This window comes from Myxocyprinus asiaticus, chromosome 36 (assembly GCF_019703515.2).
Source record: "Myxocyprinus asiaticus isolate MX2 ecotype Aquarium Trade chromosome 36, UBuf_Myxa_2, whole genome shotgun sequence".
Classification (NCBI taxonomy): Eukaryota; Metazoa; Chordata; class Actinopteri; order Cypriniformes; family Catostomidae; genus Myxocyprinus; species Myxocyprinus asiaticus.
The window spans coordinates 16,797,682-16,816,153 of record NC_059379.1 but is presented as its reverse complement, the minus strand read 5'-3'; the positions used below and the strand labels follow the sequence as shown (position 1 = coordinate 16,816,153).

Sequence of the window (18,472 nt, the reverse complement as noted above, 5' to 3'; positions counted from 1 at the left end):
AACGTATTGAATTTAGTTTTTGCTATTTGTCCCACCTCCCAATTTCCCTGTATAACGTCGAGCATGCCGTGCGGTCGACACCCATACAATAATTCAAATGGGGAGAACCTCGTGGACGCTTGCAGGACCTCTCAAACTGCAAATAATAGGAGCTCAAGCCACTTGTCCAAATTTCGAGCATCCTCATGCACAAACTTATGAATCAAATTCTTCAGGGTCTGATTAAATCATTCAACCAAGCCGTCCGTTTTGGGGTGGTAAACGCTGGTCCGAATCAATTTAATGCCCAATAATTCGTACAATTCTCGTAGTGAACATGACATAAATGTAGTGCCCTGATCAGTGAGGATTACATCACCACATAGTCTAGCATCCATTATTATATGCGAAAACGCCTAGAGAGATACTCCTCACCCGCCTTTCCTTAAAGCTGGAATAATGGGTTGGTTTTTAAAGGGAACTGATGATGGGTGTCATACATGGAAAATAGTTTGGGGCCCTGCTGTTTTTCTCTCTTGCTTTTGCTACAGCAGGTGGCTCCATATGATGATATGTTGGGAGAATCTAAGGTCGGTCATGACCATGCAAGTGTGTGAACTTTTGCTCCATCAGTGAACTCTATATTGTTCGTCTTGCATCAAAGGCTGAGTCTGATCTCCTGATGTTGCATCATTTATTAGAATTGATCCTCCTTGATGGGGCAAAGGCTTGTGCACATCCAGTGTCTTGCTCATTACACTTCTTAATGAAACCGAATTTAAATGTGAGGATGTGAATGTCACGTCCCATCCACGTCATAAGTTCATGACGTAAAGGTTTTATTTTATTCTAAGATTTATTTAAAAGATTTATTTACTCTAATTCTGTTTCACTTAGAAATATGTTAAATTACAAAAGATAAATGCCTTATGAATGCAGTTTCATTTAGTTTTTATGCTCTTTTATATCTATCCAGATTGTAAGCATTTAAGCCGCTTTTCCACCATTGGGCCGAACAGTTCTCATTGCAAAACCGTAACGTTCCATGCCGATCCAGGCCAGCAGCTGCAGTTACAGTTGTTTTTCCCACTATGGTGCTGTGAAATCAGGAGAATCTACGTAACAGATCCATCTGTTGGCGACGGTGTGAGAGGTAAACATTAGAGCGACTGCAGCGTGCTATGGAGGATGATCGCATATTTCTATTTTTTAGGACTTTTTTCCCTGGTTTTACTCTTCTAACAAACAGCAAAGACACAGACCATGTCTCAAAAAGGAAAGTAAAGAGAAAAAGGCAAGAGGATTACCATCATGAGGGCTTGTGTTTTCCACCGTACACGATGCAGAAAGCTAAAAGTTCCCAGACAAGCTAAAAAGGATATTTATTGACAAAATGTTCTATAAGTATTATATGAAAATAGTATATGAGAATATATTGATGTATTTTGAGTTTAATTGAGCTAGTAATCTACTTCCCTGAAGAAAAAGGCATGTAGAAAAACAAGTGTAGCCTACAATACTACTTAAACCATCATAATAAAATGATAAAGATACACTAAATGAGCCACCACATACTAAAGTCATCCCACCAGCACGACCGAGCACGATTGAGTATGGTTAGCTAATCTTTCCTTGTTTATAATCGTGCCGAACCATGCTTCAGTGGAAATGCCACTGTAATCGTTCCATACCGTGCTCGGAACCATTCGTCCCGATGGTGGAAAAGTGGCTTTAGATGCAGTTAACACAGTTAAGTTCTTCAACACACTTTAAGATATCTAATCTTTCTTATTCTTAGCCAGTTGTAAAATTCAGCTTGTTAGCTATGACTATGAGTTGAGTTTTTTCTATTTTCCTTTGAGTTATTTTCTTTCTGTGCTTTGATAATTCTGGAGTGTATGCCATGGAGTCCTTCTCCTCTCAATGATTTATGCCAATCCATCTCTGCCACTATTCTCATAATAAGCACATTTGCTGTTGACTAATTATAGGAGCTCCACTTTTTGGTGTGTGTCATTGACATTTAATCGCACAGAATTGAAGGAAAAATCTGGAGCACGTGTGCAGGTGATTCGCATATCTCTATGACCTACTGAGTAAATGGAGTCTCACTCATTTGTTCCAAGAGCATTTGAGCTCAAACAAATCCATCATGATGACACGCACAAGGCACTGTGGGTCTCTAAGAGTTCCTTTCACTATACTTTCCTGAACACAGTCTCGCTTATCACTTTGGCACGATAACTTCTGCAAAGAGCATAAATTGTACAGTCTCTGAAAACACAGCAACCCAGTCTTGTTTTCCTTTTCAATCTAAATTCAACTGCATGTGCTCATGTGTTCAGTCCACATGCTAAACAGGTCTCACACATCCCTTGGATTTGTTAAGTGAAGAGAAGAATTTGGCCCCTGTTGCCTAGGCACAGTAAGATGACCAAAAGAGGCTGTAATGAGTTAGTAAAGCCAGTAATAAAAAAAAAAAAAAAAAATGACAGATACAGAACTTCATCTGGTCAGGCACTGATAAAGAGACTGCTCACACACACACACACACACACACACACTTCTCATTGCCTGGCTGTGACAAAGCCTCAGATGGACCCTGGTCTGAATTGTTTGTTTAATTGACTTGGACATGATTGAAAGATCCGGCTGCATCAGGCTTACTGAAAAATAGATGACTCTCTATTATTGAGTTGAACCTGCAGTCAAATCATCATCCCTGCCTTAAAACATCAGGGGGTATTGCTATTCTTAGAGAACTGGATAAACCACTGATTTAACGGGCATATTCTGGTGTTGAGAAATTGTTGGGTGGTTTTTAGAAAAGTGTTACTTCTTGCATTTAAAGGGAGAGTTCACCCAAATATTGTGGCATAATTTACTCTCGCTTATGTTGTTCCAAACCTTTATGACTTTATTTCTTCCGTGGAACACATGAGGAGATGTTAGGCAGAATGTTAGCCTCAGCCACCATTCACTTTCATTGGACAAAAGATGCAATGAAAGTCAATGGTGACTGAAGCCTCTGCCTTTCATCTCCTTTTGTGTTCCATGGGAAAATAAAGTTGTGTTTATATATGTTTGGAACAACAGTTTTGAGCAAACAAAACTTTTAATGCTTGTATAACTTAAAAAATAAAAAAAATAAAAGAATAGATTTTTTTTTAAATCAATTTGTCATTGGGTTGCCTGAATGACTTGAGTAAGCCCCATATAATTAGTGTGCTTTCTGGTTCACCTGACCCTGATCAGATAGGTTTCTTATTGAGCATTTGCATAATATGCATTCTTGCATTGTTAAATCACTAGAAAATCTCAAAGGAATGGAACAGAATGCATTTAAAAAAAAAATTTTTTATTTTTTTATTTTTATTGAAACGTTATTTTTAACTTGACATCTTTAGCTTGATCTTAAAAGCACAACACTGATTACACTATGTAACACAATTTTTGTTCTTGGGTAGTAAGTGTTATTTCTTAATTATGAATTCAACATATGACAACATATGAATCCAATTAACATGTATTTATACTAAAGTAATACAAAAATGACTACAAAAGATTTAGAAGTGAGTAGTTTTTCGAGATTTACGATTATACTGTAAATCACTTTCACTTTCAGCCCCCAAATGTACTCATCATACTTCAAGGTGTCCAGCAAGGTCTTGATGCTGTTGTAATCCTCTTTGAGGTTCACCGAATGAGCCAAGGGAAGAGACGGGTACTTGTTACCATTATGGAGCAGCACGTCTTTGAGGCTCCTGGATGAGCTGTCAATGAAGAGGCGCCTCTCATTCTGGTTACAGGCGATTCCGATTGCCTTGAACAGACAGAGCTCATCTTGACGGGTGAAGAAGCTGGAAAAAGGTTGGTGACGCTTCCTCTGATCTGCGACTTGCACACTTTCATCCAAAAAGTTACACTGCTTGAGCCTAGATGTCAAAAGCTCAGCATTGGACTTGGTAAGACCAAGATCTCTAATCAAGTCGTTGAGGTCTTTTTGGTTGGGGTAGTATGGGTTTCTCTCCTCAGCTCCATCTCTGAAATCGTCATCTGGATGTACAACATCTTCCTTGCTCTCTGACTTGCTGCTCTCTTCTAAAGACGGCTGCTCTCTCTCCGGAGGAGTGGGTACGGGGAGCTCATGGCAGTGTGGCACCGGTGCTATGGATGAAGGAAGGTCCAGATATGTGATAGCAAGTGCATTCTTGCCAGTCAGACGTTTGGAAGGGTCCACCATGCAGAAGTAGCAGTTGCTTGAGTGGTCAGTGGGTTCCTGCAAAATTCTTGGGATAACGAACTTCATGGCTCTCTTTTCCCCTGTGTACCATCCTACAAAAATAAATGTATTTCACCCATGACTAATGTGAATTTTTCATATATGATATTTTTCAATAACATTGAAAATTGTAAAACTTTTCAAATTAAAAACTTTTAAAATTTTAAAGATTAACAAATTTGATAACAAAATTCCGAGAAACAATTGTCTATCTTACCTTCCAGAGTTTTCTTTTTTTTTGCAGTGCTCGCAGGTGAAATGAGGTGCCCAGGGTTTGTCTTGATCCCTGACAAGCATGCCGAAATATGCCTTGTAGGCCTCACACATCTTAGCAGATGCTTCCACGGAGTACTTTTTCACTCTTGTCTTGATAAATTGGCCACAGACATAGCAAAATGCGTCTGCCGGATGCTTGCAGCCTCTTGATGCCATCTCAGAAAAATGCAGATATGTATCCACTTAGGCAGCTGGAACTAAACTGAACTGGTGGGCTTAAGGCCCCTGTATTTATACTACTATTTATATCACTGGAAAGTTCTAGAAAGTTCTAGAAGTTACTCCAAGTTTACTCAGCACTGAACCTATCTGGAATGTTCTGGAAAATAGGTAAATTTCAAAATATCACTGTCCTGGTCACAAAAGCAAAGTTTGTGGGGAATAATAGACATTTTCTATACTTTTGAGGCATACGCAATTAGGAAATAACACTTACTACCCAGGAATAAAAAATAAAAAAATTGTTACACACTGTTATGCAAGGCTCAATGTTAGAAGATGTCTTTTAGCCTTCTAATTAAAGCTCCATTGTTAAAGCTGAAGTGTGTAACTTTTTGTATGTTAAAATATATTCTCTTATCCCAGCTTAATATGCAGAGACTAATTTACAGTGAACGGAGGTGTTTTTGCGCCGAAAGGAATAAAAATGACTTAGTTGTTTACTCAAGATGTGTGGTTAGTGAATATGCAGGTTTTTTCATTGAAATACTATGCGCAAAAGTGCCACAACTCTTTAGTGAATTCGCAAGCATCTCTGTGGCGCTATAAAAATTCCTATGTTTGTTTTGAGCAACACGTCCAAACCAAAACATTAACATTGATTCAGAAAGGGATAATGGTTCTCACCTGCAGAGTCAAGACATTCATTAATGTAATGAGAGCTGTCATCTTAACTCACTGAATCAGCCAGATCCTGCACTTTTTCTCCATGGCTTTGGGTAATCTTTATAAACAAAGGAAAACAGAGCTTGCTCTTCCTCATTAGAGTCATATCAATCCTGGCCTAGAAAAGATCATGGATCGCACACACATGCATGCATACACGCACACATGCACACATACACAAACACACTTCCATACTGTACATATTACTTCCAAATATATAAGGCATGATCTACTTTCCTATGTGACAAAAAAAGTGAAATTGAATCTGAGGCCTGGAGACTTTGGAGTTGATGAGATTTCCTGCTCATACATTGCGAGAGTGTTTAGAGTGACATTAGGCTTTGCATCGCTCTCTAAACCAAAACCCTTCATGTGACACTTGCTCACCCTGCAACGTGTTTGTGTAGATATGGATGTGATAGACTTAACCTTAACACACTAAGGTTTATCAAAACAGGTTTCTCATTCAAAGTTCCACTCTCTGGGTTGCCTGTCTTGAATACAAGGGTAGGCTTCTTTTTATGTGCACTTAGTGGGATGTGGTAGTATGTAGCTACCTCTTGTATTATCAGCCATGTTTGTTTAGTTTGGTCTGTAATTGATAATGATGATTAATTCCATCCTTTTCAGACATAGAGTCAGTGGATATTTGGGGGCCAGGCACGGATTAACCACAGGGCCGATTGGGCCGTTGCCCAGGTGCCTCTAAACCCAAGGGGACTTGAGTTCCAAAGCATTTTTTTTATTGAGATTTCTATTAAATGAAATGTATCTCATGCTGGACTACAGCAGCACAAGCGAAGGCATTCAAGTGCGCGCTTAGGGAATCCGTGTCTCACTGGCGCAGCGCGTTTATTATAAAGGACTACAGAGAACAGCCTCTAATTCACAAAATGCTTCCACACACAAAGATAAGGTACATTTTACCCTGGCTGTGTACAAAGCTGATGGTTTACATTCATGTGTTAATGTATATAAGCAACATAATTCATGCAACACAGAATATAGCAGACTTTAAAATGCTAAAATCCTGCTTGCATTAAATGTTTAATGAAAAAACGAATGTAGGCCTTAAAGGAATATTCCGGGTTCAATGCAAGTTAAAATCAATCAACAGCATTCATGGCATAATGTTGATTACCGACCAAAAATATTTTGTCCCTCCTTTTTTTTTTTTTTACGAGCAAAAATCTAGGTTACAGTGAGGCGGTTACAGTGAGGCACTTACAATGGAAGTGAATGAGGCCAATTTTGGGGGGGTTTAAAGGCAGAAATGTGAAGCTTATAATTTTATAAAAGCACTTAACATGAATTCTTGAAATTCTTGAATGAAATGAAGACTATTTATCCCGACTCTTAAGAAAGGCAAAGTGAATTTTTACAATAAATGTTGCAATATTATGCATACTTCACACTATTTATGATTAAAAAGATGAATGACAAAAGATCATGTCATGCCTCTAAGTGGAATTGATTCCCATGAGCGAAGCCGACTTTCGATTCTGAACGCCTCGGAAGAATCAATTCTTTCTTTAATCAACTCCCAGCTCGAGTCTTGTCCACACACACGGCGGAGATCAGATGTGTGTTTTAATTGCTGTATATACTTTAAAATGTTGAAAATAAAAATAAAACGTTAGAATTATCACCCTTTCTGCAGTCTGTTGCACATTGTATACGAGCGAGAGTTGTATGTCTCTAACTCACCAAGTGTTTTTTATATGTTTAGAGGTTAGCAAGCTGTTAAAACTGGTGCTTCTGAGAAAAAAAAAAAAAAAATGCCATCGTGTTTTTATTAAAGTAGCATTGCAAGAACTGCCAGTGGTGAGGCCATGTCTTAAAGTTTGTCATTTCCTCAAATGAAGTTTGCATATTTTACTTTGTTATCAGAGTAATGAATCTGTAATTTTCAGTACCAATTACATATGATTGGAAGGAAACACTGTCCAAAAATCAACAATTTGGTTCCTCTAATTGGTTTTATTTAGAACCAAATACTATGCCATCATTTAAATGAGCTTTCACTTAGATTACAAAATGCAATAGACATTATGCATTATTATTGTGCTGTCAAAATTCCAAAATGTGGCTTAAGAGACAACGTCTGATATATAGAGTAGAATTGCAGATCTGAACGTCTTTATTGATGACAAAATTGCCAGGGTATATTCAGGGTATATAGGTGCATTGAAGATGGTGGATGCTGTTCCATGAAAACTGGTTCAGCTTATGAACATGTGATCACGTGTCTAAACAGGCCCTATGGTGATCTGATTCTTTATTCTCATACTAATTCTCTATTCGTGACCTGAGACTTTTACACGCTTGACTTGAACACAAAAATGAATAATTCCTCTTCCACTGTAAGGATTGGGTATTCCCTGATCGCTTCCTGCTGTGCTCTCAATGTGATAATGGCAAGTTCAACCTCACTGAACATTTTGTGCAAAGTGTAGTAAAAGTTTATGAATGCACACCTAGAAAAGATGCATTCTTCGCTATATGTTAGCCATCAAGGCTAGATCATGTTTTTTCATTGCAATCCAATTATTGTGTCATCTGGTCCTTGATTTGAGGGCAGAGGGCTTAACTGCGGGGAATATGCAATAAAATAATCTCTGGCTTTTGTATCTCATTTGTTCTTATTAAATTCAAATTTGCTGGAGGACTCTTGAATTCAAGACACCCTTCGAAATCAATTAATTCCACCAATTGCAATCTGCAGACATGATGATTCATATACTTTAATTAGGCTCAAGGCTTGATTATAAAGGTGGTGCGGTGCAGGTGCGTGTCCTTGTGGGGCTTGTTATAGTAGAATACAAGGCATTAGAACAGGCACTCCATTTCCTTGATGATGGCAACCAGTTGCTCACTGCAGTCACCTGACTTCCTTGTCCTCAGGGAAAGAGCCTGTTCTAAGATTAATTTAGACCAGCCAAATACATGAGCATATTAAAGCTGTTTACACTATTTGTCCAGGTGTAATCATCAAAGAAAGGGGTTGTTCAATTAAAAGTTTAATTTATTTTGAATTAACATCTAGGGTTTTTTTTTTTTTTAGTAATTTCTTTTAAGGGAATAATTCATCCAAAAAGGACTTACTTTCTTCCGCTAAACAGAAAAGGAGTTAATTTGTTTTCCATGCTATTACAGTGGATCTGGACAGAAGCTTTCAAGCTTTAAAACAAACACAAGCCACACAAATCACACAAAGATAGCTTTGTGTGAGCTTTGTCATTCATGTTATTGGAAAGATAGACAGTAATTTTCATTTTTGGGTGAACTATTCATTTAAGTGCAGAGTGGGATAAAGGAAAGATGGGATATTGGCAGTATAGTAGAGCCTGTGGGCTAAAGCTGGCCTGCAATCCAGACTTTTTCTGAAAGTTCAGTTGCCACTTCTGAGTCTTCACTGCCATTGATTATGATGGGTGATACTGACGATTGACCAATATTTTTTTTCTCAGTAATCATAGAGCTAAGCATCAGTCATCATTCATTGGTGTGTAGCGACAAGCTGCTTGATACACATTCATACTTCAAACTATGTGTGTTCCATTTAGCTACAATAATTTGTGATAACAGCAGACTTCTAAGTGTTAACACAAAACAGTCAATATAACACAAAAGGGGTTGATGAATTTGCCTTCTTACCATCTCATGGTAATCTTAAACTACTGAATCCTGCATCAAATTACTTTGAGAAAGCACATTCTTTACTTTAAAAATGTATTATTGTATTGTGAATTTGTTTTCTACAAGATACAGTATTTGTATGTAAAGAGAACATAGTTGAAACACTAACTTACTTTTATGAATATTTTAAATGCATTTGTGTTAAAATAAGATTTACATGTTTAAATATGCATTGACATGGTCTTGTTCGTTTCTTTTAAAGACTTCCTTGCACTTATAACTGTTTTGATGAATGAGGTGATAAAAATAGGAGGATGGTATAACACAGCTAAAGTTGTAGAATAATCCATATTTTAAAGCCAAATAAAAAATTAAGTATCAGATAATTGTATTCACTAATCCCTGGTCACCCTGTATGTTGTTTTTTTTTTTTTTAATATATATATATATATATACACAAGTGGTCACCAAACTATACAATTTCAGTATACCTGCAGTAGAGCATTGCCTTTTGTACCACAAAGAGATCTTGACTTTCTGGTCTGATTACTGAGATAAATTGCTCTGATTCTCTAACAAGACCGCAGAGACGTGACAACAGTCAGAGACGTCCCGAGGCAACCCAGCGAGAACTAAAGAGTACAGAAGGATAGAAGTCAGTTGTAGCAAATGTTCGGAAAAGGTCTGAAACAACACAATGGTGGATCTGGTTAGGAGGCACCATTGTGATTCACAATCCCTTGTCTTTTCTTAAAATCTGAGAAAGGGTTACACCCAGTACCAGCAATTTGCTTAAAAATGAGCACTATCACTCTGTTTTGATCAATTTTCAAGAGTCCATGATCTGTCTTTGTCTAGTCTTTATAAACATATTTGATGTCATCTAATCGCCCCGACTCATATTTCCAAACTCAAGTCACACATCATCATCATCATCATCAATCATGTCTAATAAAGAATCTCATTCTGCATGTTCATCTTCAGGGGACAGGGCGGTAAAATATTCCCCCGCACACTCCGCAATACTTGCAGTTATGCCTGACATGTGTAGAATCAGCCCCCGAGAGTGATACTCGATATGCTTAACTTGTAATATCTCTCAACCCCAAATATATGCCAAAGCATTACAGTAAGAGATGCATGGATAGATATTATACAGAAGATATATTGAACTGCTCAAGGAGTGATCCATGTGAAATGGTCTCGCTTTCAGGAGAGTGAATGCTCAACACTTAAATACCCTGAGATTTGAGTAAGATTTATTCTGTTTTTTCATCTTTTATTTGTTCTAGGTTTTACTGATTTTGGCAGATATAAGCAGATTTTTTGGTACCCTTCTCTTAGTGCATTTGCACAATCCTAGTTAATGTAATGATTGGATGTTAAGTCAAGAGTGAATATTGTTGATGCCTAGAGGGAATCATTTAGCTCTCCTTTACCCTAAATTTAAATAAAGCAAAGAAAACAGTCAAAGTTTGATTTATATATATATATATATATATATATATTTAATCTCCTTGAACATTATGAAATGTATTGTATGGTTCACAATGGTCAACTAGTTGTCCAACAACTGACAAGTCAATTAGTAAGGTTGATTCTAAAAAATGTTTTAGGGTTTTTAGATGTTTTAGTGGTGGTGTGTGCTGACAGTATGCTGTGCTCAAAAACTTTTTTTTAAGGTGTGTCATACCATGAGATAGATGGCCCCTTAAGGGATGACTTCTTTAAATCAACTGCTCTCAGATTAAACAAGGTCTTTGTCTCTGTTAATTAGTGTCATGACAAGACACTTGTGTTATATTTAGTCTTATTTATCTTTCACTGTAGGTTCCAGGTCATAGACATGAGAATATACTGCCCTACCAAGGCAAAATGCAGTAGCTACGCCTACACTGAAACTTTTTTTTGTTTTGTTTGTTTAAATGGGTTTTTGTGTGTGGATTTTGTGCCTTTTTTTTTTTTTTTTTTTTTTAATTTTATATATTTTTTATTTTTCTGATTTTGAGCACATCTGAGCAGAATCTGTCTTTCACGGGACAAATCATAGTCTAAGAGATGATTTCAGTCATAACTAATTTTGACAAAATGTTTTACTGGGTTTTGCTTTACACTGCCGTATATGCCTATAGTCATTCTTAAGATGATTTAAAATGGTGTTACTGCACAAATCTTTTAAGGCCTTGCCTTACCTTACCACTTCTAGTTCCTTTAAGTCACCTAAACTAAGTTGAGAACTTAATGGTTTGATTACCTCAGATCACCCCGGAAAAACAGCATAGAGAGACAATTTTTTCCTTAAGACTTCAGTCAAACAATTAAAATTCCCTGCAAGTTTTCACCCTCCATATGAGACCATTTCCTTAGGTACTCCACCTCATGGGAAAAAGTCACTTTAGAGTTTCTTTGCTACCAGATAAATCCCTGACAAGCTTTAATGAGCAACCCAAGAGATAACTTTATAGGAAATTGGCTTCAGGCGGACAAGCTAGCGCACCTCATTTTCAGCTAGCTTAGTCTTTTTAAAAATGGTGCAGTCTCCCTATGTATGTCGCATTGGGATCCGGACGTCTCATGAGTCAGAATAAGAGATGCTTTGACCATCTTGTGAGCCGATCCTGATATATGCGCAGACCGACCTATGCATCAACCCTGCAGGAATTGTCAACCCTTAACATCATTAAATCCTCCACAGACTCCTGGAGGATCCTGGCCACTCAGACCAGAGGAGCAGATTCTGTTGAGGTTATGCTGTAGATAAGATGAAATAGAAAAGAAGAGAATGTTCTCTGCTTGGGTAGTTGCCCTTTTTCCTTTGTTGTGAGCCTACTGGAAATGGAATGTTCTCCCTGTCGCATTGCTTCTGTTGAGTCTAATTTTGTTGATTGTGGCATGCTTGATGGTGTGACAGAGTTGGTGGTAGCCTTATACAGTACATTCTGCAATTGATGAAGTCTTGTACTAAGTTTTCTGTGCAAAAATAAATGGTAACACTTGGCAATAAAATTCTGTTGGTTAACATTAATGCATTAGGCATTATGAACAAACAATAAAAAATATTTTATTATAGCATTTATTAATCTTGGTTAATGTTAATTTTTGAAAATACAATTGTGAATTGTTAGTTTATTAGTTCATAATGCATTTACAAATTTTAATGTATACAGCTTTTCATTTAGAAAATGTAAGGATATGTTAAAATTTACATTAACCAAGATTAATTAGTAAAAAAAAAAAAAAAAGGATAATTTTCCTAATGAGTATTTTTTTATCTCGTTTATCTGGAAAAATATCCAAACATCCTTAACATCTAAACTTCCTAAAGCATCAACCGGACTAAATTTTGTTATATTTATGCTTAAAACAAGAAAAATGTGTTTGCCATTTGGGTAAGAAAATAAGCTTAAAAGGATAGATCACCTAAAAATAAAAATTATGTTGTCATTTACTCACCCTCTTGTTACTCCAAATCTGAATGCAGGGGCGTTATGCAAATTTTTTTTTTTTTTTTTTTTTTTTGAGGGGGCACAAAGATCAGCCACTGCAACTCCATTCCTACCGACCCCCAACCCCCGACACTACATTTGCAATTTTTTGTCAATACATTTCTATCTGTAATGGTTGCATTTGGTTACATTTGATGAGGTAGAGGGCACATCTCATGTCTTCAGGCAGTTTTCACTTTTTTGTGATCTTGCCACCTCTTTTTGCAAGCACTTTCCATAGACGACACGAGAGGTGGTGCAAAATGTGCCAGCACAAGCGCAACAATGCCCACAACTGCTTCAGCTCAATAAAAAATGTTTCCTCTCTCTTAATCAGGCAATCATGTAAATATTGTATTCCGTGTTCACTGTAAGTGATCGCTAATAAAACAAAGAAAATGAAATAAATAAAATGTAATATTGCTTCCTAACATTGAAGAAAGAAGAGGAAAAAGAGTGAAAAAAATAAATAAATAAGATACATTCTTTTTGTAAACCAAAGTTAGGTCATTCCAAGGCTTTGTAATAAATTAAATAATTTAGTTGCATTCTTCTTCTTCATGGATCTTAATTAACTAAAAAACAAATGTACTTCATTCAAAAAAAAAAGAATATTGAAAACAGATTGGGTCTTCATAAATTTAACTTTGTGTAAAAAGAATTTAGCTAGTATAATTATGCAATTTACTTTATAATATACTCCTTTTATTTGTTTCCCTTGATAAACCCAAACAGTACCCTATACACTATATAGGAAAAAGTGAGTGATCAATCAGATTGTTCTTAAGGGAACTGACATAATAAAAGCTAATTGCTGGCTGATTAAAGTCATGTCTGAGTGCTCAATGACACGCAGCAGCCACATAAAGATCAAATAGTTTTATCTTGCATAGTGTATGCTGTAAGCAGTCATGAAACTAAGTGGCTGATATTTCGTGAACACAAGTGCTGCTGCTTCCATCCATTCAGCCAGAACCCGCGGCTACCGAGTAACAATGTAAAACCACCTTTCGTGCTTAAAGTTTTTATAATGACTTAAAAGGACATTATTCACACTGAAATAAGACAAGCCGCTGCTTTCTTTAAACATGAAGAAATGAGTGAAAAGACACCACAAAACCTGTCAAATGCATTTCAGCACCAAAGTAAATGAACAGAGACCGATCGAACAAAAACATAAACATATTCTATATTAGACTATAAAAAAAAACTGATGGACTGTTCCACAGAGATCAGACATAGTTGGCAAATGTTAAATGTATTGAAGTTGATGTAATTATTAGTTTCTATTACAATAACACCACGCTTTCTCTTGGTGCTGCTCGACCTTCCCTGTGAGTGCGATCTCCAAAGCAGCCACTGGACGCCACGTTTAGTGGAACATACAGTATGTGAATCGATTGGACTGACAGAATTTAGACATGTGAATAAAGATTTCTGCCACAGACATTTTTTACATGCAATAATAATTTAATTCAATTATCGAAGGTACAAATAAGTTTTTGAAAGTTCAAATTATCCATTCAAAATGGATCCTCTTGGCTTAAAAATCTAAGGGGGCATGTGTCCCTTCAGTCTGAATGAACATGACGCCTCTGCCTGTATGGCTTTCATCTTCTGTGGCACACAAAAGGAGATGTTTACTTTTATTGCATCTTTTTTCCATTAAATGAAAGTAAATGGTTATTGAGGCTGTTATTCTGAAAAATGAAATTTATATTTTGACTGTTTAGTCTGCTGCAGCATATGTTTTTTCATTAGATGACAATACAAATCATATATATTTATCAAACATATTAAATAGTTCCTTTGATGGCTTGTCTTTGATCTGCCCTAGAAACACTGACTTAACTATGCTCCAAATACTTATTTTGTACATTGGCCTTTATCTTTGAAATACGTACACAAAGACACGGGAATCAGTCAGGTCATGATGCTCTGCTCCTGTCCTACCAAGAAATAAACTTACTGCAGATAATTAAATGACTAATGGCTGTGTGCTCCACTTGTATGCGCTGACAGCCTCACACTCTCCTGAGAGCCTCCAACCTGCCAGCAAAGAAAGCTTATGCAATTCCCCAGACTAATCAGCTGTGTGTGTGTGTATGTGTTTGGTATGTGTGTTTAGGTGAGACTAGGTAGGAGCTGACAGTCTGGAAGAAGGATATCAGTGCATGCTTGCAAGGATGGAATCATGGTTTAGCTCATGGGAATTTGTGAATCGGGAGATAGATCCTGGGCTAGAAGGATTTTAATAGTAAATGAACGAACACGGAAGCTGAGACGTAATCGAAAACACAGCAGTAGGGACATAGGATGGAGAAAGCCATAAACATTAGCAGACTACTCCAAAGAACATGAGACTAAGGGCTAAAACTAGGGGCACAGACAGGAGATCAGGTAGCCAAGAGAGTACAAAAGTACAGTAATGTTTCAAATTGCAGTCAGAGAACATGCAATACTTCACAAAGTGTGGCACTAGTAACGGAGTATATATTCAGTTCTTTGAGTCAGTCTGCAGACAGCCTGTATGAGGTCACGGCAAATATAACAGAAAGCCTTGCCAGGCTGCTAGCAGAAAAGTAATGATGCAGAATTGTCTCTGCCCCTGAGCTGCAATAAAGGGAAGATCCTCACAAACAGACAGGAACTATATATTGTGCATAGAAGTACAGGGACAGGTTTAGGGACAACTTGCAGAGTTGAGTTGTTAACCATGCCTGTCAAAACAATCACACAGAGGAAGTCCTTTGTGAAGACCAAGAGTGGGGACTAGAAGCGGGGAACTAGAAGCAGACTCTTGCTAGGCTTGGAATATTCTACAAAAAGCTGGTTCTAAGCTCTGCCTCGAGAGCCATCCTAAAATTTAACCTCTGTCACATTCACGAGTCCAATCGTGCCCTCCTCCTGGATTTCATGCAATGGCAGCTTTTGGCTTGGCAATAAAATTGTCTCGCTGAGGAAAAGTAGATTTGCTCTTTCATCCTTTTCCCTATGGTAACTCTTTGCCACTGGGCAGCTCAGCCTCTTGCTTTCTCTCTGTGCTCTGTCTCTCAACCTGCTGTGGTATTGTTTGGTTGAAGCGTTCAATTTCTTTTCCTCTGCTTCGAGAGGCAGAAGCCAGTATAGCTACCACAAGTGTCCTCCCCTGCTGCTGTGCCAGCCAGCCCCCCTGACTAGACTTGGCTCCGATTGAGTTATTTCAGACTTTCCTCCCATTTAGAGAGCTAAAAGAATGGGAGGGGTGTTATGCTACAGTCTGCGTTGATCAATAGAATTGAATTATTAAGAGAGAAACTTTACATAGCTTTGCTTAGGTGGCTATAATGTTCCCATGGTTATTATACGGTCAGTGACTATATGTTGCAAAGTGGTGAAAGGTTGTGTAATTGTTTGAATAGATGTGGAATTGGTGTTTTTATCCTGATGACTGTAAAATGTGAATGTGAAGGACAGATCAGGTTCATCTCACACATGGCTCTGGGTTTGTTCAATCCCCAAGGAAATAGAGGAGCCAAATATAAACAAAGACCCTAGAAATGAACCATTTATAGGGCTGTCACTGTAATCACTCTGCCCTGTACTTTATCATGGGTTATTACTAGCCAAGGAGGCATATCGAGCCATAGGTGTCATAAATTTTGCATTAGAGTAAGAGTATATGGGCCGCGCTCACCCTCACCCACTATCCCACCTAATTGTTATCATGAGGACAGTTATGACTCAGTCTTTGCCCTCCTCCCTCTGTTTTTCTTCCCTTTTCCTCCCTTCCCCCCTTATTTTTTGCTGGTCCCCAACATGGAATGCTGGTAGAGGCTCGACCCGAGCTCGACGGGACTTAAACTGTCAGGTTTCAGGCCAGGTTTGGGTCAGTTTTTCAAAGTTTAACTTCACGTTCGGGTCGGGTTTGGTTTGTAATAAATTAAAAAATACATTATTATTATTATAATAAATATTTTGACAATAAAATATAATATATATATATATATATATATATATATATATATATATATATATATATATATATATATATACAGTATATATACAGTGCGTTCATAAAGTGTTCAGATGTTGCAGCCTTATGCTAAAATGCTTTAAATGTATAAATTTTTTCACATCAATCTACACTCCATACCCCATAACGACAAAGCAAAAACCAGATTGTTGATAACTTTGCAAATGTATTAAAAAAAAAAAAACTGAAATATCACATTGACAAAAGTATTCAGACCCTTTGCTATGACACTTGACATTTAGCTCAGGTGCATCCCATTTCTCTGAATCATTATTGAGATGTTTCTACACTTTGATTGGAGATTGATGTGAAAAAAATAAAATAATTTAAAGCATTTTAGCTTGAGGCTGCAACATAACAAAAATTTGAAAAAAATGAAGGGGTCTGAATATTTTATGAACGCACTGTATTTATTAGGCTACATTTATGGACCTGCATGCTGGTCTAAGCTGGTCCTTTTAGCAAGCTTAAGGCGTGGCCACATTTACATTAGCACGGCAAAATTCCACAGTTGAAGAAGGTATGGGCAGACATTGAGTGTGTGTGAAATCTGCAAAAAAATAACTACCAAGCAGCCTCTTTTTATGCTGCTCTTTGTACTCTGGGAGAGTGAAGTTAAAAAGAAACTCACAGCTAAAATGATATCCTTGTCCATTGTGAATATTCAGTGTAGCTATGTATGAAGCACCGCCCGCACAGTGGTCACTGCCAAACCAAGCAACTTCCTATAGGTCAATGTGGCGAATTAGCCTGTCTAAGTTCACCAAACTTGAACTCCACGCGAAATCCGCAAGGGCAAATTCTTCACCACCGGAAGTTCATTGTGCGAAATTTACGATCGCACGGATTCCCATTGAGTATTTCGCTGTGCGAAAGCAAATATGGCCGCGCCTTTATTCTCGCTCTCTTTTTTTTTCAGGTCTTGATGTTGGCAGATGGTAACACAGAGGGCTTCCTTTACCAGAGGCTGTCTATCCTCTCTACCCTGGTTCCTCAGGATGGCAAAGCCACTGCGTATGTGTGCGAGAACTTCACCTGTGCCCTCCCCATCACCTGCCCACAGGAGCTCAGGAGACTGCTGTTGGAGTGAGACCTGCCGTCACACCACACAAGCAGCGAAGACCATCACTGTGGGGTCTTTCCTGAGTCAGACCGCTAAATGTCTCAGAATATTAAACAGTAGCGAACTGCAGACATAAAAAACAGTCATAAATGAAATGCGCAGTAAGACATTACACAGTGGCAAGGCAAACCTCTAGGGGTTGCCCTATTTTGTGATGTTCTGCCTCATTCTTAGACCTATCTTACAGGCCAGTAGTCTGGGAGATGGAAATACAATAACCTAATAATATGAGGTGGAACGCTGAGACTAAATCTTTCATAGGTTTGTCTCAGGGGTGTGAGTGATTTATGACAACCTGCTTTCTTAAAGTTAAGGCATGTTTTTCCACAATGTTTCATCTATGCACTACAGCCCTGAATAAGCAACGCACTGCTGAACAGACTAGATGTAGAGATCAGTATATGTGGAATGAGACATACAGTACAATGTATATATGCTTGATCTCGGACTCAATAGAATATAATAAATTCTCACTGAGTAACCTTTTGTGATCTTGTTCATTTATGCACCTTTGTATTGATTCTGTAAAATACACATTGCTCACACTTATAGATAGATGTGATTTGGCATAAATACCAGCAGTCTTGAATGGTTAGTGCAGTTTAAATGTAGTCTAATGCATCTAATGCAACACAAACAGTGAAATTAAAATAGGAATTACTAAAAAAAAAAGATGAGTTTTAAAGAAAAGATAAAATATGTCTTATTGCTGCATTGCACTTGCAAAGCAAATGAGTCTTATTTTAAAGGGATAGTTCACCCAGAAATATTATCATTATTTAATCACC

General features: G+C 37.6%; 1 protein-coding gene across 6 annotated transcripts in view; it reads left to right on the top strand.

Annotated features, from left to right (window-relative positions):
* LOC127426986 (spermatogenesis-associated protein 20-like) overlaps positions 1-18,158 on the top strand; it is a 53,715-nt gene extending 35,557 nt beyond the window's left edge. For 5 of the 6 annotated variants that reach the window (XM_051674247.1, XM_051674248.1, XM_051674251.1 and 2 more), the window contains one exon: positions 17,481-18,158. In XM_051674247.1, coding sequence (XP_051530207.1) covers positions 17,481-17,651 — 171 coding nt within the window. In that variant the 3' untranslated portion in view covers positions 17,652-18,158. Of the gene's footprint in view, positions 1-3,604; positions 3,850-17,480 lie in introns of all 6 variants that reach the window. The other variant, XR_007894886.1, reaches the window with a different exon arrangement.
* The last annotated feature ends 314 nt before the right edge of the window (positions 18,159-18,472 follow it).